This window comes from Sorghum bicolor, chromosome 5 (assembly GCF_000003195.3).
Source record: "Sorghum bicolor cultivar BTx623 chromosome 5, Sorghum_bicolor_NCBIv3, whole genome shotgun sequence".
NCBI lineage: Eukaryota > Viridiplantae > Streptophyta > Magnoliopsida > Poales > Poaceae > Sorghum > Sorghum bicolor.
Window position 1 is genome coordinate 54,657,074 of NC_012874.2, and position 17,853 is coordinate 54,674,926.

Sequence of the window (17,853 nt, forward strand, 5' to 3'; positions counted from 1 at the left end):
CAAAACTAGCCAAGACTCAGGAGAATTTCGATTCTACCCAGCAACCTTTGTCAAGTATACATAGCGGCAATCCAGTTTTTTTTGTTTAAACGAAATCCAGTCAAAATTTATGTGACAAAACGATATGCATATATATTCAAACTCTCGACTAGTCTAGATATAGATTTATATCTAAATACATAATAAAATCAATGCATAAAAAATAAAAAAAATTATATTTTAGAATAGAGAGAATATTTCGGAGTATTATGTACCCCCAACCCTCTCTTTTCACTTCACTTCTTCCTTGTCTGTTGTGGCTGTACTACCACAATGTCCCCATCCTTTTAGGCCTTGTTTAGTTTGCAAAAGTTTTCAAGATTTCTCGTCACATCGAATCTTTGGTCGCATGTATGGAGCATTAAATATAGACGAAAATAAAAACTAATTGCACAGTTTACCGGTAATTTGTGATATGGATCTTTTGAGCCTAGTTATTCCGTGATTGGACAATGTTTGTCAAATAAAAACGAAAGTGTTACAGTAGCCAAAAACTAAAATTTTTGTGAACTAAACAAGGCCTTATTTTAATTTGTTTGTATTGCTAATACGTCTCTATTCTTCCATCCACCCTATCCTTATCACCTTAACTATTAGATTCGGTTTTCGAGTGCTATTCTAAATAGCCCTTGTCAAGCTCAGAATGAGAAGAGAGAATTGTCTCCATGATTATAGTTGATTGTGACCTTCTAAAAGCAATAGTAGACACATGATTGTTACTTGGGGCGGTTCATCCTCTTTTTCCTCGAGCCTCCTTCTTTCTCTCATTTCTCTTCTTCTCCATACCCCCTTGTAGTCTTGCTCTACCCCTAGGAATGGTACAAGATCTAGAATAATGTGGGTATAGTAGCACATAATTAATATTTGCATTCATATCCGCACCCATTGGGTACGATACCCGTAGGTATCCGTACCCTTAAATTGAACTGTCACTAGAATCTATGAAATCCTTTGTATTTCAAGCAGTAACAGGCAGTGATGGAAGCATGACCTAACATCTAGGGAGCTAGTTCAAAACTGAATGCAAAAGCTAAACATGACTCCAAAAGTGAAAGAGACCACGTCTAGCTCTCTGCTGCCCTTCCTCTAGTGACAAGCTTTATGAGCTTTTATCATGACATACATGTTCCCGAAGAGCTAGGTGGCTCTTGGTAGTTTTATCGGAGGCAAGTAGGGTCTGAGCCCAATTTCACCTCCACTGAGGTCCGCCCTAGCTAACAAGTGACGCAACATACCCACACACACATAATCTTATATCCATACATGCACTTGCAGTTGAAATTATGGGTCATAACTTAGAAAGATCTCTCCAATCTTCATACTAGTGAAATTTATTGAAATAATCTCCTCAAATATGATATCTTATTGCTAAGGGTATAACAATTGTCACTGTTATTTGGCAAAAGTAACTTTCCAATCGCTGAGGGAAGAATACAAGTACTCAAGATTTTTATGCACAACCATCCACTTTCGCTTTCCCTTGTAGAGTATTCAATTTTCTTTGTAGTGTGTATCAGAATTGAAAAGTCAAACCTTACAAGTTTTGAATATTTTTTTGGCTAAAGTATATGAATGTATAACATTGGTACAGTAACATTCGTATTTTCATATCCTTCAAATAACATTGGTCTTTTCTTTTTCAAATGAAATGGGGAACTACCAATTGTATTTTCTTTTAAAAGAAGGAGCACGCAGACATGTCAAAAGTACTTCTGCATCCAAAATTATAAGATGTTTGGCTTTTTTACCCTAAGTTTGATCACTCGTCTTATTCAAAAATTTTGTAGAAACATAATCAAATTTAAGTCATTCTTGAAGAACTTTTATTAATAAACCAAGCCACAACAAAAAAAATAATATTTTGTATAAATTTTTGAATAAAACAAATGGTCAAACTTGGTATTGAAAAAGTCAAATATCTTATAATTTAAGAGGGATCGACTACAATACAAGTATAGCTTATAAAATCCTATAATCATTACTACGAGATACTACAAGGACAAAACTAAAGACAAGGCAACATGAATCCAAGTTATGCCTCCTCCTCAATTTTGCGTAGCACGAGGTGGCCATGCCAAACGGCTCCCTGCTGGCCAGAGTTGCACAAGTAGCAGTGCCGGCCCTGAATTTTTTGAGGCCCTAGGCAGAAAAAAAATCTGGGGCCCTTTATACATTATTAAGTTCCCAAAAATAAAAAAAAAATTAAAATTTTTCGTCACATCGAATCTTACGGCACATGACACATGCATTGATGCATAAAACACTAAATGTAGTCAAAATCAAAACTAATTATACAGTTTGCCTGTAAATCGCAAAATGAATCTTTTGAGCCTAGTTAGTCCATGATTGGACAATAATTGCTAAATAAAAACGAAAGTGCTTCGGTACCTAAAACAAAAAAATTAGGAACTAAACAAGGCTTAAGGAATTTTTTTTGGTTTTGGATACTGTAGCACTTTTTGGTTTATATTTGGCAATTATTGTCCAATTATAGACTAACTAGGCTCAAAAAATTCATCTCACAAATTACAGGTAAACTGTGTAATTAGTTATTTCTTTTATCTTTATTTAATGCTCCACAACTAACAAGGTTGTAGTTGTTGTGATTCTAGAACAAGGGCCTGATTGGTTGCCCTCGCTAAATTTTAGTCACTAATAGCTAAACTTTCAAACACACTGACTAAAAAAGAGCTAAAATAGTTTAGTTACACAAGTCATCCAAGAGTAGCTAAAATAGTTTTAGCTGACTAAAATTTAGCATGAGAAACCAAATAGGGCCTAAATATTCTACATCGTAAGCCAAAACTAAGCAGAAAAAATACTGAATAGTATTGAACAACGTTAAATATCATTCAGTACTACACCGAGGCCAAAAAAAATGAACAACACCAAAACGTAAAATACTGAACGATACTAAATTCTGTTTAATATAATAGTTTGGAGGTGTAGAATAGTACTTGTATATATATACTCATAAATACTTAACTCTACATGCAAAAGCAATATTCATATATATACAAATATATTAAAGATTGTTGTATGGTTTGCATATTCGGGGTGGAGCTCTGTCTAATTAGGGGCCCAGGACGGCTGCCCCGCTTGCCCGCCTCCAGGGCCGGGCCTGACAAGTAGTGTGCTGATGACATGGCTAACGAGCCTGTTTAAAAATTATAGCTAAACGTATTATTTATTGATTTATTATAAAAGAAAAAAAACACTGCTGCTGGTTGAGAGGAAAAGTATAGCTTATAAAACAAATACAATACAGTTTGGCTCCGATGTACGTACCAGTCAAAGCTTCAGTCAGAAACCACGACCCAACGGCAACGTCACCTTCGAGTTCGACCCATCGAAAGCCTCACCCCTCAAGCCCATAGCCCATCATAAATTCCGCGGCCCGCGTGCGCTTCTGGCCACCGGGACGGGAGCATACAGTTCGCCGCACGTCCGCACCTCCGCCATTCTGAAGCAGTCAAGCTCCGCTGCGGCCGCCGTCCGGACCTGATGGCCACCGCGACGCACCACGCCGATGCCCCGGGCCTGAACGGGGCCGAGGGCGTGGAGATGGCGGAGACCAACAACGAGCTCCGCCGGCGGGGCAAGCCCAGCGGCGACGACCGCGCGGCCCGCGACGGGCCTGGCGCGGAGGAAGAAGACGCGGCGGCGGCGCCGTCGTCCGTGGAGCGCGCGTTCGCGGACCAGCCCGTGCCGTCGTGGCGGGAGCAGCTGACGGTGCGCGCCTTCGTCGTCAGCTTCTTCCTGGCCGTCATGTTCAGCATCATCGTGATGAAGCTGAACCTCACCACGGGGATCATCCCGTCCCTCAACATCTCCGCGGGGCTCCTGGGCTTCTTCTTCGTCCGCCTCTGGACCAGAGCCATCGAGAGCGTGGGCTTGCTCAGGCAGCCCTTCACGCGCCAGGAGAACACCGTCATCCAGACCTGCGTCGTCGCCTCCTACGGCCTCGCCTTCAGCGGTAATAACCAAACTCTTTCCCCATCTACTATCAACGATTTCATACAGAAATAATCGAATCGATTGTTCTTTGCAACTGTGCTTGCGGTAGCTCAGTAGCCTCGTTTCCTTCACCGACCTCTTTGTCTGTTCTGGCTGAATTATCGCTGCTTATTGGATAGGCCATGTGCACACGGTTTCTCTACTATGTGTCTTCCTAATTTTCTACTTTATAAAATGTGATCACGGTCAAGGCCGTCGCTTTCCTTAGACAATATCCTGATCCCTATAGATACAAAGGATCTTGCAACAATATAGCTTCATCATCACTAAAGAATCTGCCGATATAGATGAATAAAGAATACAGTAGTGTGAACTGTGGAAGCATACTATGCCTTGTTTTAGTTCACCCCGAAAACCAAAAAAATTTTGAAGATTCTCCGTCCCATCAAATCTTTTGACACATGCATGAAGCATTAAATATAGACGAAAATAAAAACTAATTGCACAGTTTACCTGTAAATTGCGAGACGACTCTTTTGATCCTAGTTAGTCCATAATTGGACCATATTTACCACAAACAAACGAAAGTGCTACAGTAGCAAAATCCAAAATCTTTTCGCATCTAAACAAGACCAAGGACAAACCTGGAAGAACATGCTCTAGAAGTGGAAAAATTCAGGAGTAATCTGGGTAGCTTTAGCTCTGTACTCCCTCTGTCCATAATTATGGATGACGTTTCAGGCACGGGAATTAAGGGGTAAAAATGTATATATATAGTGTATAAAAACGAGAAGAGGAGAGATAACGATAGAGATGTATTGAAAACAGAAATGTACATTAAAAATTGAGAATGATAACTAATTTAGAATAAATATAAAAGACTAAAGGTCAAATATATTATAGGACTGGGGGAGTAGCAGTATATTAGTACAGTACACTTTAGAAGGAAAATTGTGTTCTCTTACTTTACTAATTACTCGAGAAGATGAGGCGAAGCATCTATTTTATATCTAGTTATTATTATTAAAACTACTGGAGATTATTCGCCAATGCAATTGTTAATTCTAAATGGTCAACTGGACTCCATAAGCTACGTGCCGTTGATGACAATGATAGGCACATTGTAGACAACAATTTGTCTTCCATCCAGCTGTCACAATCTTAGAACTTATAGGAACCTTTTATTTTTTTTCCTCTATAAGACTTCACATCTTAACTGATCCAAAAGCTATGTTGATATCAACACGGCTTATCCAATAAGGATGGAAGATGGATAATATCCTTTTCCCATGCTTATAATCTATAATGAGACAAAATCATTTCTTTTTTCTGTTATTTTCACCTAGCCACCTAGTGCAAAATTTGCAAGCTCTCGCTTTATCCTCTAGCGTATTGAACCTTCTTTCTCTCTTTATCCTAGCACCACCTTAGCACTTGCACTCTAGCATATTGAACCTTCTTTCTCTCTTTATCCTAGCAACACCTTAGCACACACTTTAATCTACCCTTAACATGTGCTAATTGTTTACCGATAAATTATATGCAGATGATACTCTAGACAAGCTAAAGTTATTATGGGCTTATTCTCATTTTTTTTTGCATGCTGACATTCCAGGGGGCTTTGGTAGCTACCTATTAGCCATGAGTGATAAAATTGCTGCCATGGTAACTGAGGCAAATAATGCTCAAAATATAAAGGATCCACAGCTTGGATGGATAATTGGCTTCCTGTTCCTGGTCAGCTTCATCGGACTCTTCGGTCTTGTGCCACTGAGAAAGGTCCAACTCTATACCCAAACTCAATCCTCTTTTTTGGTCAATCAGGTCGGCACCATGTTTTTTTTTAACGAAATTACTATGAATTATTCAGATTATGATCGTTGACTACAAGCTGACTTATCCCAGTGGCACTGCCACAGCCTACCTCATAAATGGCTTTCATACACCCCAGGGTGCCAGGCTTGCACGGTGAATATACAGTAATGTCCATTTAGATTCTATATATACTAGGACACACAAACTGAGAAGTTTATCGATGTTTTTTGTTTGTTTTACAGGAAGCAAGTAAAGAAACTGGGCACATTCTTTGTCCTTAGCTTTGTTTGGGGTTTCTTCCAGTGGTTCTATACTGCTAATTCAGATGAATGCGGATTCCAACAATTTCCATCACTAGGCTTGCAAGCTTACAACAACAAGTAAGTGTTATCTTGCATCTAAATCGAAACTGTGATTTGCTTTCAGTTCTGTAGAGCACATTCTTTTTTATGTTCGTCATAATTGAATGTTTCTTTTCATTCTCCAAGGTTTTACTTTGATTTCTCTCCTACGTATGTTGGGGTGGGAATGATTTGCTCACATATTGTCAACGTATCTATTCTCCTGGGAGCAATCCTCTCATGGGGAATAATGTGGCCGCTCATAGCCAAGAAGAAGGGAATTTGGTTTTCTGCTGATCTCGATGACACTAGTCTTCATGGAATGCAAGGTTACCGGGTAAGAATATGTTTTGTGTTAGTTCCTTGAAGGATGAGGGCTCAGTCCTTTCAGTTACTAAATTCTGTCGGTATTTCAGGTCTTCATAGCCATTGCCTTGATTCTCGGGGATGGTCTATACAACTTCCTGAAGATATTCATTCTCACCGTGGTCTCCTTAAGATCTCAAATCAAAAAAGCTAATGTTAGCACACTTCCTATCTCTGATGATGGCACAGTTACCAACAGCACACCTATCTCATATGATGAAGAGCGGCGCAACGAACTCTTTCTCAAAGATCAAATTCCTTGGTACGCTGCACTTGGAGGCTATGTTGCCATTGCTGCTATATCTATCGGTACTGTCCCACAGATATTCCCACAACTTCAGTGGTACCACATCTTGGTGGCCTACATTTTTGCTCCTATACTTGCCTTCTGCAATGCCTATGGAAGTGGCCTCACTGACTGGTCGCTAGTTACCACCTACGGGAAGCTTGCTATCTTCGCGTTCGGTGCATGGGTAGGTGCCTCCAATGGTGGTGTCCTTGCAGGCCTGGCTGCCTGTGGTGTGATGATGAACATTGTGGGCACTGCTGCTGACCTGATGGGGGACTTCAAAACTGGGTACCTGACACTGGCCTCACCGAGGTCAATGTTCATCAGCCAGGTCATTGGCACAGCAATGGGCTGCGTCATTGCACCCTGTGTGTTCTGGCTCTTCTACAAGGCCTTCGGCAACATTGGCATCGCTGGCAGCGAGTACCCTGCACCAAACGCTGTTGTCTTCCGAAGCATGGCAGTACTCGGTGTGGATGGCTTCTCCTCGCTTCCCAAGCACTGCCTCACTCTCTGTTACGTGTTCTTCGCTGCAGCGATCGTCATCAACCTGATCAGAGACCTGGTGCCCAAGAAGGTATCGAGGTTCATCCCGATCCCAATGGCGATGGCGATACCTTTCTACATCGGTGCATACTTCGCGGTGGATATGTTCGTCGGGACGGTGATATTGTTCGTGTGGCAAAGACTGGACAGAGCCAAAGCAGACGCGTTCGCGCCTGCTGTTGCTTCCGGCATGATTTGTGGTGATGGGATATGGGTTCTACCTCAGTCAGTGCTTGCTCTTGCCAAGGTGAAGCCTCCAATCTGCATGAGGTTTCTATCGAGGGCGATGAATGACAAAGTGGATGCTTTCCTTGGATCGTGATCATAGAATGTTTGGTGGAACTGGAAATGAAATGGAACAGTTGTGACTTATGAAGCCAAGGTTCAGCCTGATTAGCATTTGCCCTGTCTGTAATTAGCATAATGTATTTTCCATAGTAAATCCGTATTAATTACCAGTGGAGTGAACAATTATATAATGTCTAGTTGCTATAGAACAACATCTGTTAATACGAGTTAGAAGGCCCAAGCAGACTTACAACGGCCTGCACTCTGCACGGATGGACCGCACAATACCATCACAGGGCGGGAAACACTTACACATATGCCTGTAATGGTTAGGTTGGCATGACGTACAGCTTCCTACTGCATTAAATCATATTTAACAATTTCAATAAATTTTGCTAAGGGCACAATACCATTACTAGTTAGATCTTACCGTGTTAATTGGCACGTAATGGCGTCATGTCTTTTGAAGCGTATCTAACAAATTTAAGCCAATTGAGGTGTGAATATGTGCCTTTAGTTTCAGAGTTTGACTTTTTGTGTGGGACCCACAAATAGATTTACTGAGTAGCTTTATACTATTCTGGATCATATCCAATAAATATTAGTAATTTTCGTTAAAAAAAATATGTGAGCGTGAGCTTTTAGTTCCAAGTTCAGCTGTTGATGTGAAATTAAACCTACATGCAGATTGTATTGCATAATTGGCACAAAGTAGCTTCATGTCACATTGAATAATATCCAATAAATTTCGATCAGTTTAGCTAAAAATTGTAATGTGTGAATGCGGGTTTTAGTTCTAGAGTCTAGCTTTAATGTGAGATCCACATGTTGATAGATCCGGCTGTTCTAATTAGCACGCAGTAGCTGTTTGTCTCATTGAATCACAATCACCTGCACTAATTTTTAGTCAACTTTGATAATCATATCATGTAAACATAATATTTGAAATCCAGAAGTCTGACATTTTAATGTGGACCTATATATTTTATGCAACCTTTATATTTACCTTTTATATAAACATGTAGTAGATACCTATGGATTCAGTTAGTTGATGGGTTAGTTGAAACACTAAAAACGTAGGGTGAAGCGAGCTAAGAAGAGAGTTAATTTGATATAGGTTGGGTTGGGTAAGGGAACACATTAGGCCATCCATGAAGTTGAGAGAAGATTGGAGCATCACTCTTGTCGCTGTGGCAAGTGACTCACACAAGTCCTAAAAAGATTTTCACACAGGGTCCACCAGAAAAAAATTCCACACGGCCGATGAGATCAACTTCGACATGGACCTCACACTGCTCCCTCGAGGACTGTTTTTGTTGTGGCCTTGTGGGAGCTCAGTTGCTAAAGGCGTAGTGGGCAACTGAAAATCAAGTTTTGGTGATCATTTCAAGACCCGTAGCATATACTAGATACACTGTTGTGTTGTGGCAACCTTGGTATAGTATTCTCCTTGAGGACCTTAGCACAACATGTCTAGGATCTTTAGGTAAGCTTCTCATTTTAGGTGACCAAATTACAAATCCTGAAGAAGATACATGTTCATTTAGGCCTTGTTTAGTTCCCACCGAAATCCAAAAAGTTTTCAAGATTCCCCGTCACATTGAATCTTGCGGCACATGTATGAAGCACTAAATATAGACAAAAACAAAAACTAATTACACAGTTTGCCTGTAAATCGTGAGACGAATCTTTTGACCCTAGTTAGGGGGTGTTTGGGACTGCTCTACTCCACGTTTTTCAGCTCCGCTCCACTTTTTTTAGTCAAACGGTTTCAGCTCCACGCACTGAGTTCGAGAAAAAAGGGTGGAGTTGTGAGAGCACCTAAAGAGGTACTCCACGAACTCCAGTTTTTTGTGGAGCTGCTCCATAGTGGAGTTTGTGGAGCAGAGTTCGTGGAGCAGTGCCAAACACCCCCTTAATCTATGATTTGACAATATTTGCCACAAACAAACGAAAGTACTACATTAGCGAAATTCAAAAAGATTTCGCATCCAAAGAAGTTCGGAGTACAGAATTTTAGGAGCACAACAAGCAGCTACAGTTGCGTACATACAACAGCCGGACAGTACAATCACTGCCAAGAAACTACCATGGGCTTTTGGAAGAAATACAAAAAAAACTACCGCGGCACACGTGCGGACGACAAAAATTCCTGCTCAAGGCTGTACTGCCGTGAACCATGGCGACCTGCAGGCACCGGAACAGCACCACCGAGCCCACTGGTCCTCTCACCATCACAACGAGGCGGAGCGACGGACTGGTGAACCCTTAACATCTGGAGCCTCATCTCCACGTCTTTCATGGTAGGCCTGTCCCCTCGTGTCAGACTCAGACACTCCTCCGCCAGCCGAACCATACTTACAATTGCTTCCTCACTTTCCTCACACATAATCTGCTCGTCCACAACCTCCTCAAGGGGCCTTTCACCTATAACCCACAAGAAATAGTTTGATAGGTTCTGCCTCTCACCATTCCCGTTCTCGAAGATTGGCTTCTTCCTTGTCAGTAGCTCGAGAAGTATCACTCCAAAACTGTAAACATCACTCTTCTCGTTGAGTTGGCCAGTATGGTAGTATTCTGGGTCCAAGTATCCGAATGTGCCTTGCACGGCGGTTACTAGATGTGTCTGATCAATTGGGATGGACCTCGATGCGCCAAAATCTGAAACCTTGGCTATGTAACTGTCATTCAGAAGTATGTTCATGCTCTTGACATCTCTGTGAAGAATTGACACCGAAGCTGCTGAGTGCAAATAAGCGAGAGCACTGGCGATCTCGATGGAAATCCTTAGGCGCTCTTCCCATGACACTGGTAACAGGGCACCATTTTGCTCGCGGTGCAAGATGTCATACAACGTGCCGTTGGAGATGAACTCATAAACAAGTAGAGGGATCTCGGTCTCGAGGCAACACCCATAGAGCTTCACCACATTTCGGTGGTTAACATGTGAAAGGATGGAGACCTCGTTGATGCATTGCTCGATCTCGATTTCTGCCACAAGCTTTGATCTCTTGATAGCCACCACACGCTGGTCAGTCAGGATGCCCTTGTATACAGTGCCATGGCCGCCATGCCCAACCACACGAGAACGATCGAAATTGTTGGTCGCCTTCTCCAGCTCTTCATGGGAGAATATATTTGTGCCATCGCCGGCGCTTTGGTCTGAAGATATAAGTTGCTCTAGAAGAATGCCTTTGTTCTTGTGGAAATACCTCTTTCTAAGTCGTTTCTGAACGCTACTCTTCCATTTCCTTCTAAGAATAGCAAAAACTGCCGCAACACACCATATGCCACCAGCACTGCTTAGTCTGATGGTAACACGTGCATCAGTGGACAAATGAGATAATCCAACTGGACTATACAATCTGGGACATGGTCATATAACAGCAACGATGGGCAGTTACATGTCCGCAAATAGCTTACCTAGTATTACAGTAGATGAATTGCATTTCCTCGTTCGGTCATTGAAATATGTTCCATGAGGACAGCTGGTGCATGTATAGTTCCCAAATGTATTTTGGCATATACCATTGCACGTATATTCATCTGGCAGCATACACTCGTCGATATCTGTAAAATTACACAATCACAGTGTCGATCATTACAATTTTAAGAAGCTTGTATTCTCTTTGAATCTTGCGAGAGATCATACCTGTGCACCCATCTTTAATGTAAGGATTTCCTCCAAACCCCGGAGAGCACTTGCACCGGTAACCTACTCTTGCTTGTGTCTTATTGTCTGTGACCTCAATGCAGTCACTATAAGAGGAGCATCTATAAGAATCCTTGTACACTGTTGCTACCAAGCAGGTCGAGCTGTTGACTGCCCACTTCAAATCTACACGCCCACCCCAGTCTCCAGAGATGGCATACAATGAGGGATAAATATCAGTTAAGGAATGGCTCTGATTCGAAGGTTTGAGGACATGCAGGATGCCTTGGTCAATGGATATGTTAGTGACCACTGCCCCACCAAGCATTTGAAGGACGGGAGCAGGTTCCGGGTTACAAACAAGGTACATTTGGAGATTAGCAAAACAGCCTGATTCTAGTCCAAAGGGAAATGAGACGGTTACATTCCCGCAAGATGTCGGGCAATTTGCCTTCGGCTGCATAGTCTCGTACTCTGTTCAGAGAAACAAAAGAAACTATTTTTATGGATGAACTGAAAATATCAGCATCAAACTATTATACAATAATTCAAAGTTAAACTAGTGTACAATAATAAAGAATAACTATTTCCAGGTAAAATACCATAGTAGAGTTAACAGAGAATAATAAAGACTGAAGAATAAGACCCCAAGGCTAATTTGAAGAGGCGAGAAAATAAATTTAATGAGAATAGAAGAATTGAGGGGTGTTTTTTTTTCTCTATTGAGAATAAAATTTAAATTAATGGTAAATAATGGCAGTTGATAAGAGAACTCATATTTTGGATGGTTATAGATTTTGACGAGAATTAATGATTTTTCTCCAATTTAATAAAATCACTTACCCTAGAAAAAACAAAGAAAAGAAAGCTTTTTCCTATCCGTCCGTCAACTTATTGTCTTTATTAATGTTTGCATCTGTATCCTACGGTTGTGTTTAAGACGAGACAGGTTAGAAAGCATGCGTGCATTGATGCACAATCTAACCATTTTCAGAATTGCCTCCTACAAGCTTTTTCTTTAAAATTTACAGTTTTCTAGAAAGTGAGCAACGGAGCAGTTCTCATTGACATTTAAAATTTTGACAAAGGCCTCTACAAGATTGTGTCTTACATGAAGCCAAAATATATCACAATTATTGCCCTCAGCTAGATTTACACAATTAAGTAATAGTTGATAAAAGATCTACCGCTACGAAACGAAATACACCTTATAGAAAAACTGAGGATATTCGTAAAAAAAGTTTGAATGGAAAATAACAAGAAGTGGGAGTGATAGAGTGAGAAGGTGTGAGGACAAAGAACCTGGAGATGGAGATGCCGGCAAAATGCAGCCGTTGACGACATAGGGATTGCCGTCGAATCCTTGGGAACATGTGCAAACATATCCACCAATTGGCGCTTCCTGACAAATGCTGTGGTTACTGACGCACGCATAGGTGGCTTTGTCCTCCATGGCGCGTTTACAGTTGAGCTGATTGGGAATAGCCCAACTCAGTGTGGCTAGATAGATGTCAGCTGAATTATGTCGTTGGAGGTCCAATGGCCCGTCCACGAGCTCTGGATCAGTGATTAACGACCTCACTTCTTCTAGCCCCCGCGCTGCTTGAGCTTCACTGGTGCGCGAGATGTTGAGAGTGAACGATCACCGTAATGTCGATGCTACACATGCCGACTTGAGATCCTATACAGGCAACGTAGCAGTTGCCAAGTTCAACACCAGAGTCCTCGATGAACAAGGCGGCCTTAACGGAGCAGCCTACAACGAAGAGGGCCATGTTAGACGAGCCAGAGATGGCGAAGGATCTGCCTGGAGCCTCCCAGTGAACGAAGTAGTTCTGGGCAGGAGCCAGCTTCACAAAGTAGCTGATGTTTGTGAGGATGGCAGGAAACGAATCGTGAGCCCACGGCGGCCAGTCTAAGTCCCACACCTCGATGCTTGGGTTGCCTAGCAGTAGGTTACTAGTGTTGTTGGCGCCCGCGGCACAGGTGAGATTGAAGCCCGGCAAAGAGCACTCTGGCCCTATCCCGAACGGATACGAGATGGAGATGTCACCACATCGGTCAGAGCAGCTGCTTCCCCTCGTCTTCACCGAGACAGCTGTTGGAGACGGCGCAGCGAGTAGTCCGAGCACAAGCGTCGCCATGGATATGCTCATCTTTAGAGAATTCATATCTGTTCTATACTGAGAGGATATATGATTCGACTTATTTACTTCACAGCAGTATGGCACGCCTTAGCCTCGTATACAGAGAGTTATATTGACCAGGGAGACCAGTCATGTCATTTTCGGCCTTTAACTCTGCAGATGGCAAATTGGCAATGGCAATGTCATGTTCCTGATACCCTCTAGGGCTCCTTTGGCAGCACGGGATTCCGGAGGGTTCCCCGTGATTTCCCCGCGCCGAGAAACCACGCGACGATTTTCCCTGCCACAATCTGTCGCGCTCTTTGGAAGCACACCCACGCGGGGACAGCAGCCCGTTTCCCTTCATTTTCCACGCGGAAGAAATCCAGGAGTCATGCGGCCGGGAGCGTTTCCTCTTCCCTGACCCCGTCGCTCGCTCGACGACTCACGAGGGGGCGGCCGCCGCCGCCACCGTCGCCATCACCCCGGCGGCTCATGGTCGACGCATCGCTCTTGTCGTGCATCTCCCGGTGGCCGGCAACTGGTGTGCATCTCCTGGTTCCCGGCGATGCATCTCTCGCGAATCGCGATCGTGCCGCCACCGCCGCAAGATCCACATCTCGGAGCAGCACCTCCACCTCCACCTCAGCCCCGTCCTCCTAGCAGGGCAAAATCTCGTAGATCTTGGGGTGACCGAGCTGCCGTATCCTCCTCCATACTCCAGCATCCATGGAGAAGCGTCGTGCCACCGAGCCTATCTCCATACCTCACTCAGCCGAAGCGTGGTGAGCATGCACTCTATCATTCTTGTTGGTGGCTGTGAAAAGGAGTGGGGTATCTGGTACCTCATGGCTTTGTATTTTTGTGATATTGTTCGGTAATTTTTGCTAAATATTTGATTCATGTCTACCCGATTAGAAAGATTTCCCTGGTAATTTTATTCATGCTCATAAGTATGCAGGTTGGGTATTGCAAAATTTGTGATTATTGTGTCTAGACGATTTAGCGAGCAATTAGTTTATGTTCTATCGTAAATTTAAGAAAAAATACCTTTACATAGATTTCTTGATCAGCTAAAAGTTTCAGTAACCAATATACAGTGAAATAGAAATACTGCACTTCATAACATAACAGTCCAAGAAGTTGACACTTCATGAGACCCAAGCTGGAAGGATCCCAATTAGCCAGTGCTATGAGATAGTGCAACATGGTGAGTTTGATATATATATAGGAGATTGCTTGTTGTGCTTCACTGCATTTGCATAGGTCCTGTGATGACATGTTAATATTTTTAATTTTCTAATTTTAAGTGAATCATACTACTGTTCTAGCAGTGTGATTAGTCTAAAAGTGAATCATACAAATGCAGTGCCAGTAATTGATGCTGGAGATGGCGTGCATGTGTCTTCAGGTGCATCAACAAATGCCGTTGCTGAAGACGAAGGAGCAGGTGATACATTGAGTTAAAATTTCAGTTTTAGTTTCAGGTTCAGGTTTAGTTAAATTTAGTTGCAGCAATTAGGATCAAGTTCAGGTTTAGTTCAATTTAGTAGTCTTAGTACACTCTAATGGGTAAAGGTTCAGGTTCAATTTAGCAATCAGGTTCAGGTTCAGTTATCTTTTTAAGTCTATTTAGTTGCACAGACCAATATTAACAATTAGGTTCAGGTTTAGGTACTGTAGTCTGTAGATTGTCCCTGGAATTTGAGTACTGATTCTGATTGCTCGTAGCAGAGTATGAGAACAAACATTGGAGTATATGATGAGCTTCCTTTTTTCAAAAAGGAAATGCAGTTTTAATCATTTTAGGAAATGCAACTTTAATTATTATTTTACTGTAGTCTGTAGATTGTCCCTGGAATTTCAGTGATTGTTCCTCGTTCTCCCAAATAATGTTGATGGGCTGTCCAACAATAATTTCTTTTTTTAGAGGAAGCAATAAATTCTTTACATCTTGTGTAGGGACAGTTATGAAAAGGAGCTGTTGTTTGAGTTTAGTAGATGCTCTGGTTCTGCTAGCTGCTTCCTACTTCTAGTATGACCAGTACTCTAGAATTAGATTGGTTTGTGTGGCAGATACAAAACTATGTCTAAATTTATGTGTTCTAGCTAACTACTAGTATGACCAGTACTACCGCACATTTTGTGTTTTAGTTTTCAGCTTCAAAAAGGGTGCTGTATTTTTAACACTTGTTTTTTTAATCGCCTTCTGCTATAGGGTCACCGGAATTCTGCTCACTGCAACTTTGTCGCTGAAGACATCTAGCTGACAATTGACATCTGTAGAGGTATTTTGCCGCAGCAGAGTTTGAACCATTTCGGTCAGCTCTTGCTAGCCCCTATAGAGGTATTTTGCTGCACTAGAGTTCAGTTTGGTTCAGTTTTAATGCTTATAATTAATAAATATACTACATTTGCTAATAGCTCTCTCTAAAATGTCTATAATCAGGTTTGCTAATAGCTCTCTCTAGAACAGAATGATATATGTGTAGTATGTCTTAGCCTTCTATATCTTGTGATAGAGAGGTGAGTGAGCCCCTTGTTTTGACCATTTTATTTGTACAAAGATAAGGGAGATATGCATGCAACTCACCAGTTCATGATATGAAATGTGTATCAAGCATGACACTTCACGTTGTTCTGCTGCATATTCTTGGAACTCACCATTTCTTTTGTGTTACTTATACAGGACCAGTGGAAGCAACACATGATCAGAGAAAAGTGAAGTGGCCTTCATAATTAGCATCTGAGAAACGTTTAAAATCATAGATAGATTTTGCTCTTCATGTCTATCATTTTTTATATACATGCACCTACTATTTGTCCATTTTTTATGCTGCTGTTGTCTATGTAATATATTGGTGTGAGCTGGAGGGCTAATTTAAATATTGGTGCAGATTTTAGCTTTCAGTTCATATAACCTAGTTTATGTCTGTGTATTGGATGTAAAGCATGGAAACCATCTGTATCCATGCTAGCTATTACTGATACTATAACCTGGTTGACATGATTTTAGACTTGAATTATGTATTTGTATAGAGACTTAGTCCTGAGTTTTTCCTGGTTTGTGGTTCTAACACTGCTGGTGAATGTCTTATATTATTTAATATTTTCTGTTTTTCTTGATTTTTTATGATTTTTTGAGATATTGTTTTCAATTGTTCAATGGTGGCAAGCAGCACTAGAGAAACCAAACAGCACAGCTGAATCCCTCGTGAGTCCTTTGCAACGGGATGCCAAACAGCCACAGCAAAACTCCCCCCGCATGTATATCTCCCCAGAGATGGTAGTGGGAATCAAATGTCAAAAAAATTCCACGCGCGTGACTATTTTCCCGTGATTAATTTACCTGTGCTGCCAAAGTAAGCCTTAGGTGGCCTGCTCGCCGCCGCGTCGGAGGAAGCACCGCTGCCGGTCCAAGGCAACGATGTCGACGATGCCGCACCACCACCGGCTAGGCAACGACGCCCCACATTCACCAGCGCGCGGGGGCACCCGACCCCCATCGGCTCGTGGTGGGGCCCCATCCACCGGCAGCAGGAGGAGCGGTCGCCGGAGTAGGAGTTCATGGTGGCCAGTACCAGAGACCCGGCGAGGAGGATTGGGAAGGAAAGGAGGTGATTGGGGGCGGTAGAATCTGTGGCGGCAGGCTGGCATGACGCGGATGGCATCCCCGTCCACAAACTCAATGCGACGACAGTGGGCATGGCGGAGCAAGTAGCACACGGCGGTGTTGAGCACGTGGAAGCGGGAGAGAAGGATTCGACACATGCAGGGAGACAAGATTTGGGGGATTCTATTAGAGAAGATAAGATTTGAGTGGAAGACCCTTAACCTATACATGAAATGGGTCTCCTTTTTGTGCTCGCGCGTTGTTGGAGACAAGTCTAATAATAACTAAGAGCATCTCCAAGAGATGTTCTAAAACGTTTTGTAAAGCTAAATTTAGCTATTAGTAGAAAAAACTGTTCTCCAACGGTCTCTCTAAGTGACTATCCAAATCTAATCGCTCTCCATCCCTCTCCCTCCGCTCTCTATTCTAGATAGTCTATTGGAGATTAGGTGACGTGGCAGGGTTTTGAATATGGAGAGTCTTAATTTAGATAGTCTATTGGAGTGGTCTAGTTTTTTTAAGTAGGAGCTATTTTACAAAATAGCTAAATCACTAAATTTAGATAGTCATTTTGGCTAATCTCTTGGAGATGCTCTAAGGTAAAGATAACGGACGGACACATCCGAGTAATTAGTAATACTACCGTGTTCGTTATAGCTAAAAAAAAGTGCTTTAAAATATATACACAATTGATTCCAAATTATAAGATATTTGATTTTAAAGGACACAAAATACTGCTGAATTATGAAGCCAGAACTTGTTTACTTGTGTTCCATTATGTTAAAAAAAACAAAAATCATCGAGAAAAAAATCACAATGTG

At 42.0% G+C, this 17,853-nt stretch overlaps 2 protein-coding genes, 1 long non-coding RNA gene and 1 pseudogene across 5 annotated transcripts; 2 read left to right on the top strand and 2 right to left on the bottom strand.

The window, feature by feature from the left end:
• Positions 3,350 to 7,827, top strand: LOC110435277 (probable metal-nicotianamine transporter YSL13). Its single transcript, XM_021460704.1, has 6 exons — positions 3,350 to 4,015; positions 5,612 to 5,775; positions 5,867 to 5,964; positions 6,054 to 6,191; positions 6,300 to 6,489; positions 6,569 to 7,827. Exons 1-6 carry the CDS (start codon positions 3,544 to 3,546, stop codon positions 7,673 to 7,675), a joined length of 2,169 nt encoding a protein of 722 aa, XP_021316379.1. The 5' UTR covers positions 3,350 to 3,543; the 3' UTR covers positions 7,676 to 7,827.
• LOC8055021 lies at positions 9,588 to 13,647 on the bottom strand (annotated as a pseudogene).
• On the top strand, positions 13,658 to 16,498 carry LOC110435267. 3 transcript variants are annotated; one of them, XR_002452882.1, is made up of 3 exons: positions 13,658 to 14,204; positions 14,789 to 15,766; positions 16,109 to 16,498. It is a non-coding gene; the product is annotated as an uncharacterized LOC110435267 (long non-coding RNA). The 3 variants fall into 3 exon arrangements; XR_002452881.1 differs by having other exon boundaries at positions 13,670 to 14,204; positions 14,789 to 16,498; XR_002452883.1 differs by lacking the exon at positions 13,658 to 14,204 and adding an exon at positions 14,211 to 14,629 and having other exon boundaries at positions 14,789 to 16,498.
• On the bottom strand, positions 14,606 to 17,246 carry LOC110435266. Its single transcript, XM_021460687.1, has 2 exons — positions 16,769 to 17,246; positions 14,606 to 14,688 (listed from the first exon to the last, which is right to left on the bottom strand). Exons 1-2 carry the CDS (start codon positions 17,124 to 17,126, stop codon positions 14,669 to 14,671), a joined length of 378 nt encoding a protein of 125 aa, XP_021316362.1. The 5' UTR covers positions 17,127 to 17,246; the 3' UTR covers positions 14,606 to 14,668.

Bases quoted from the DNA above. Each gene is read 5' to 3' on its own strand.
- LOC110435266 (XM_021460687.1), bottom strand. From the start codon at position 17,126: ATGCCCACTGTCGTCGCATTGAGTTTGTGGACGGGGATGCCATCCGCG. The intron at 14,689-16,768 runs GTAAATTAATCA...ATGTCATCACAG, and splicing joins GGCTTACTTTGGCAGCACAG to GACCTATGCAAATGCAGTGA.
- LOC110435277 (XM_021460704.1), top strand. From the start codon at position 3,544: ATGGCCACCGCGACGCACCACGCCGATGCCCCGGGCCTGAACGGGGCC. The intron at 4,016-5,611 runs GTAATAACCAAA...CTGACATTCCAG, and splicing joins CTACGGCCTCGCCTTCAGCG to GGGGCTTTGGTAGCTACCTA. The intron at 6,192-6,299 runs GTAAGTGTTATC...TCATTCTCCAAG, and splicing joins TTGCAAGCTTACAACAACAA to GTTTTACTTTGATTTCTCTC.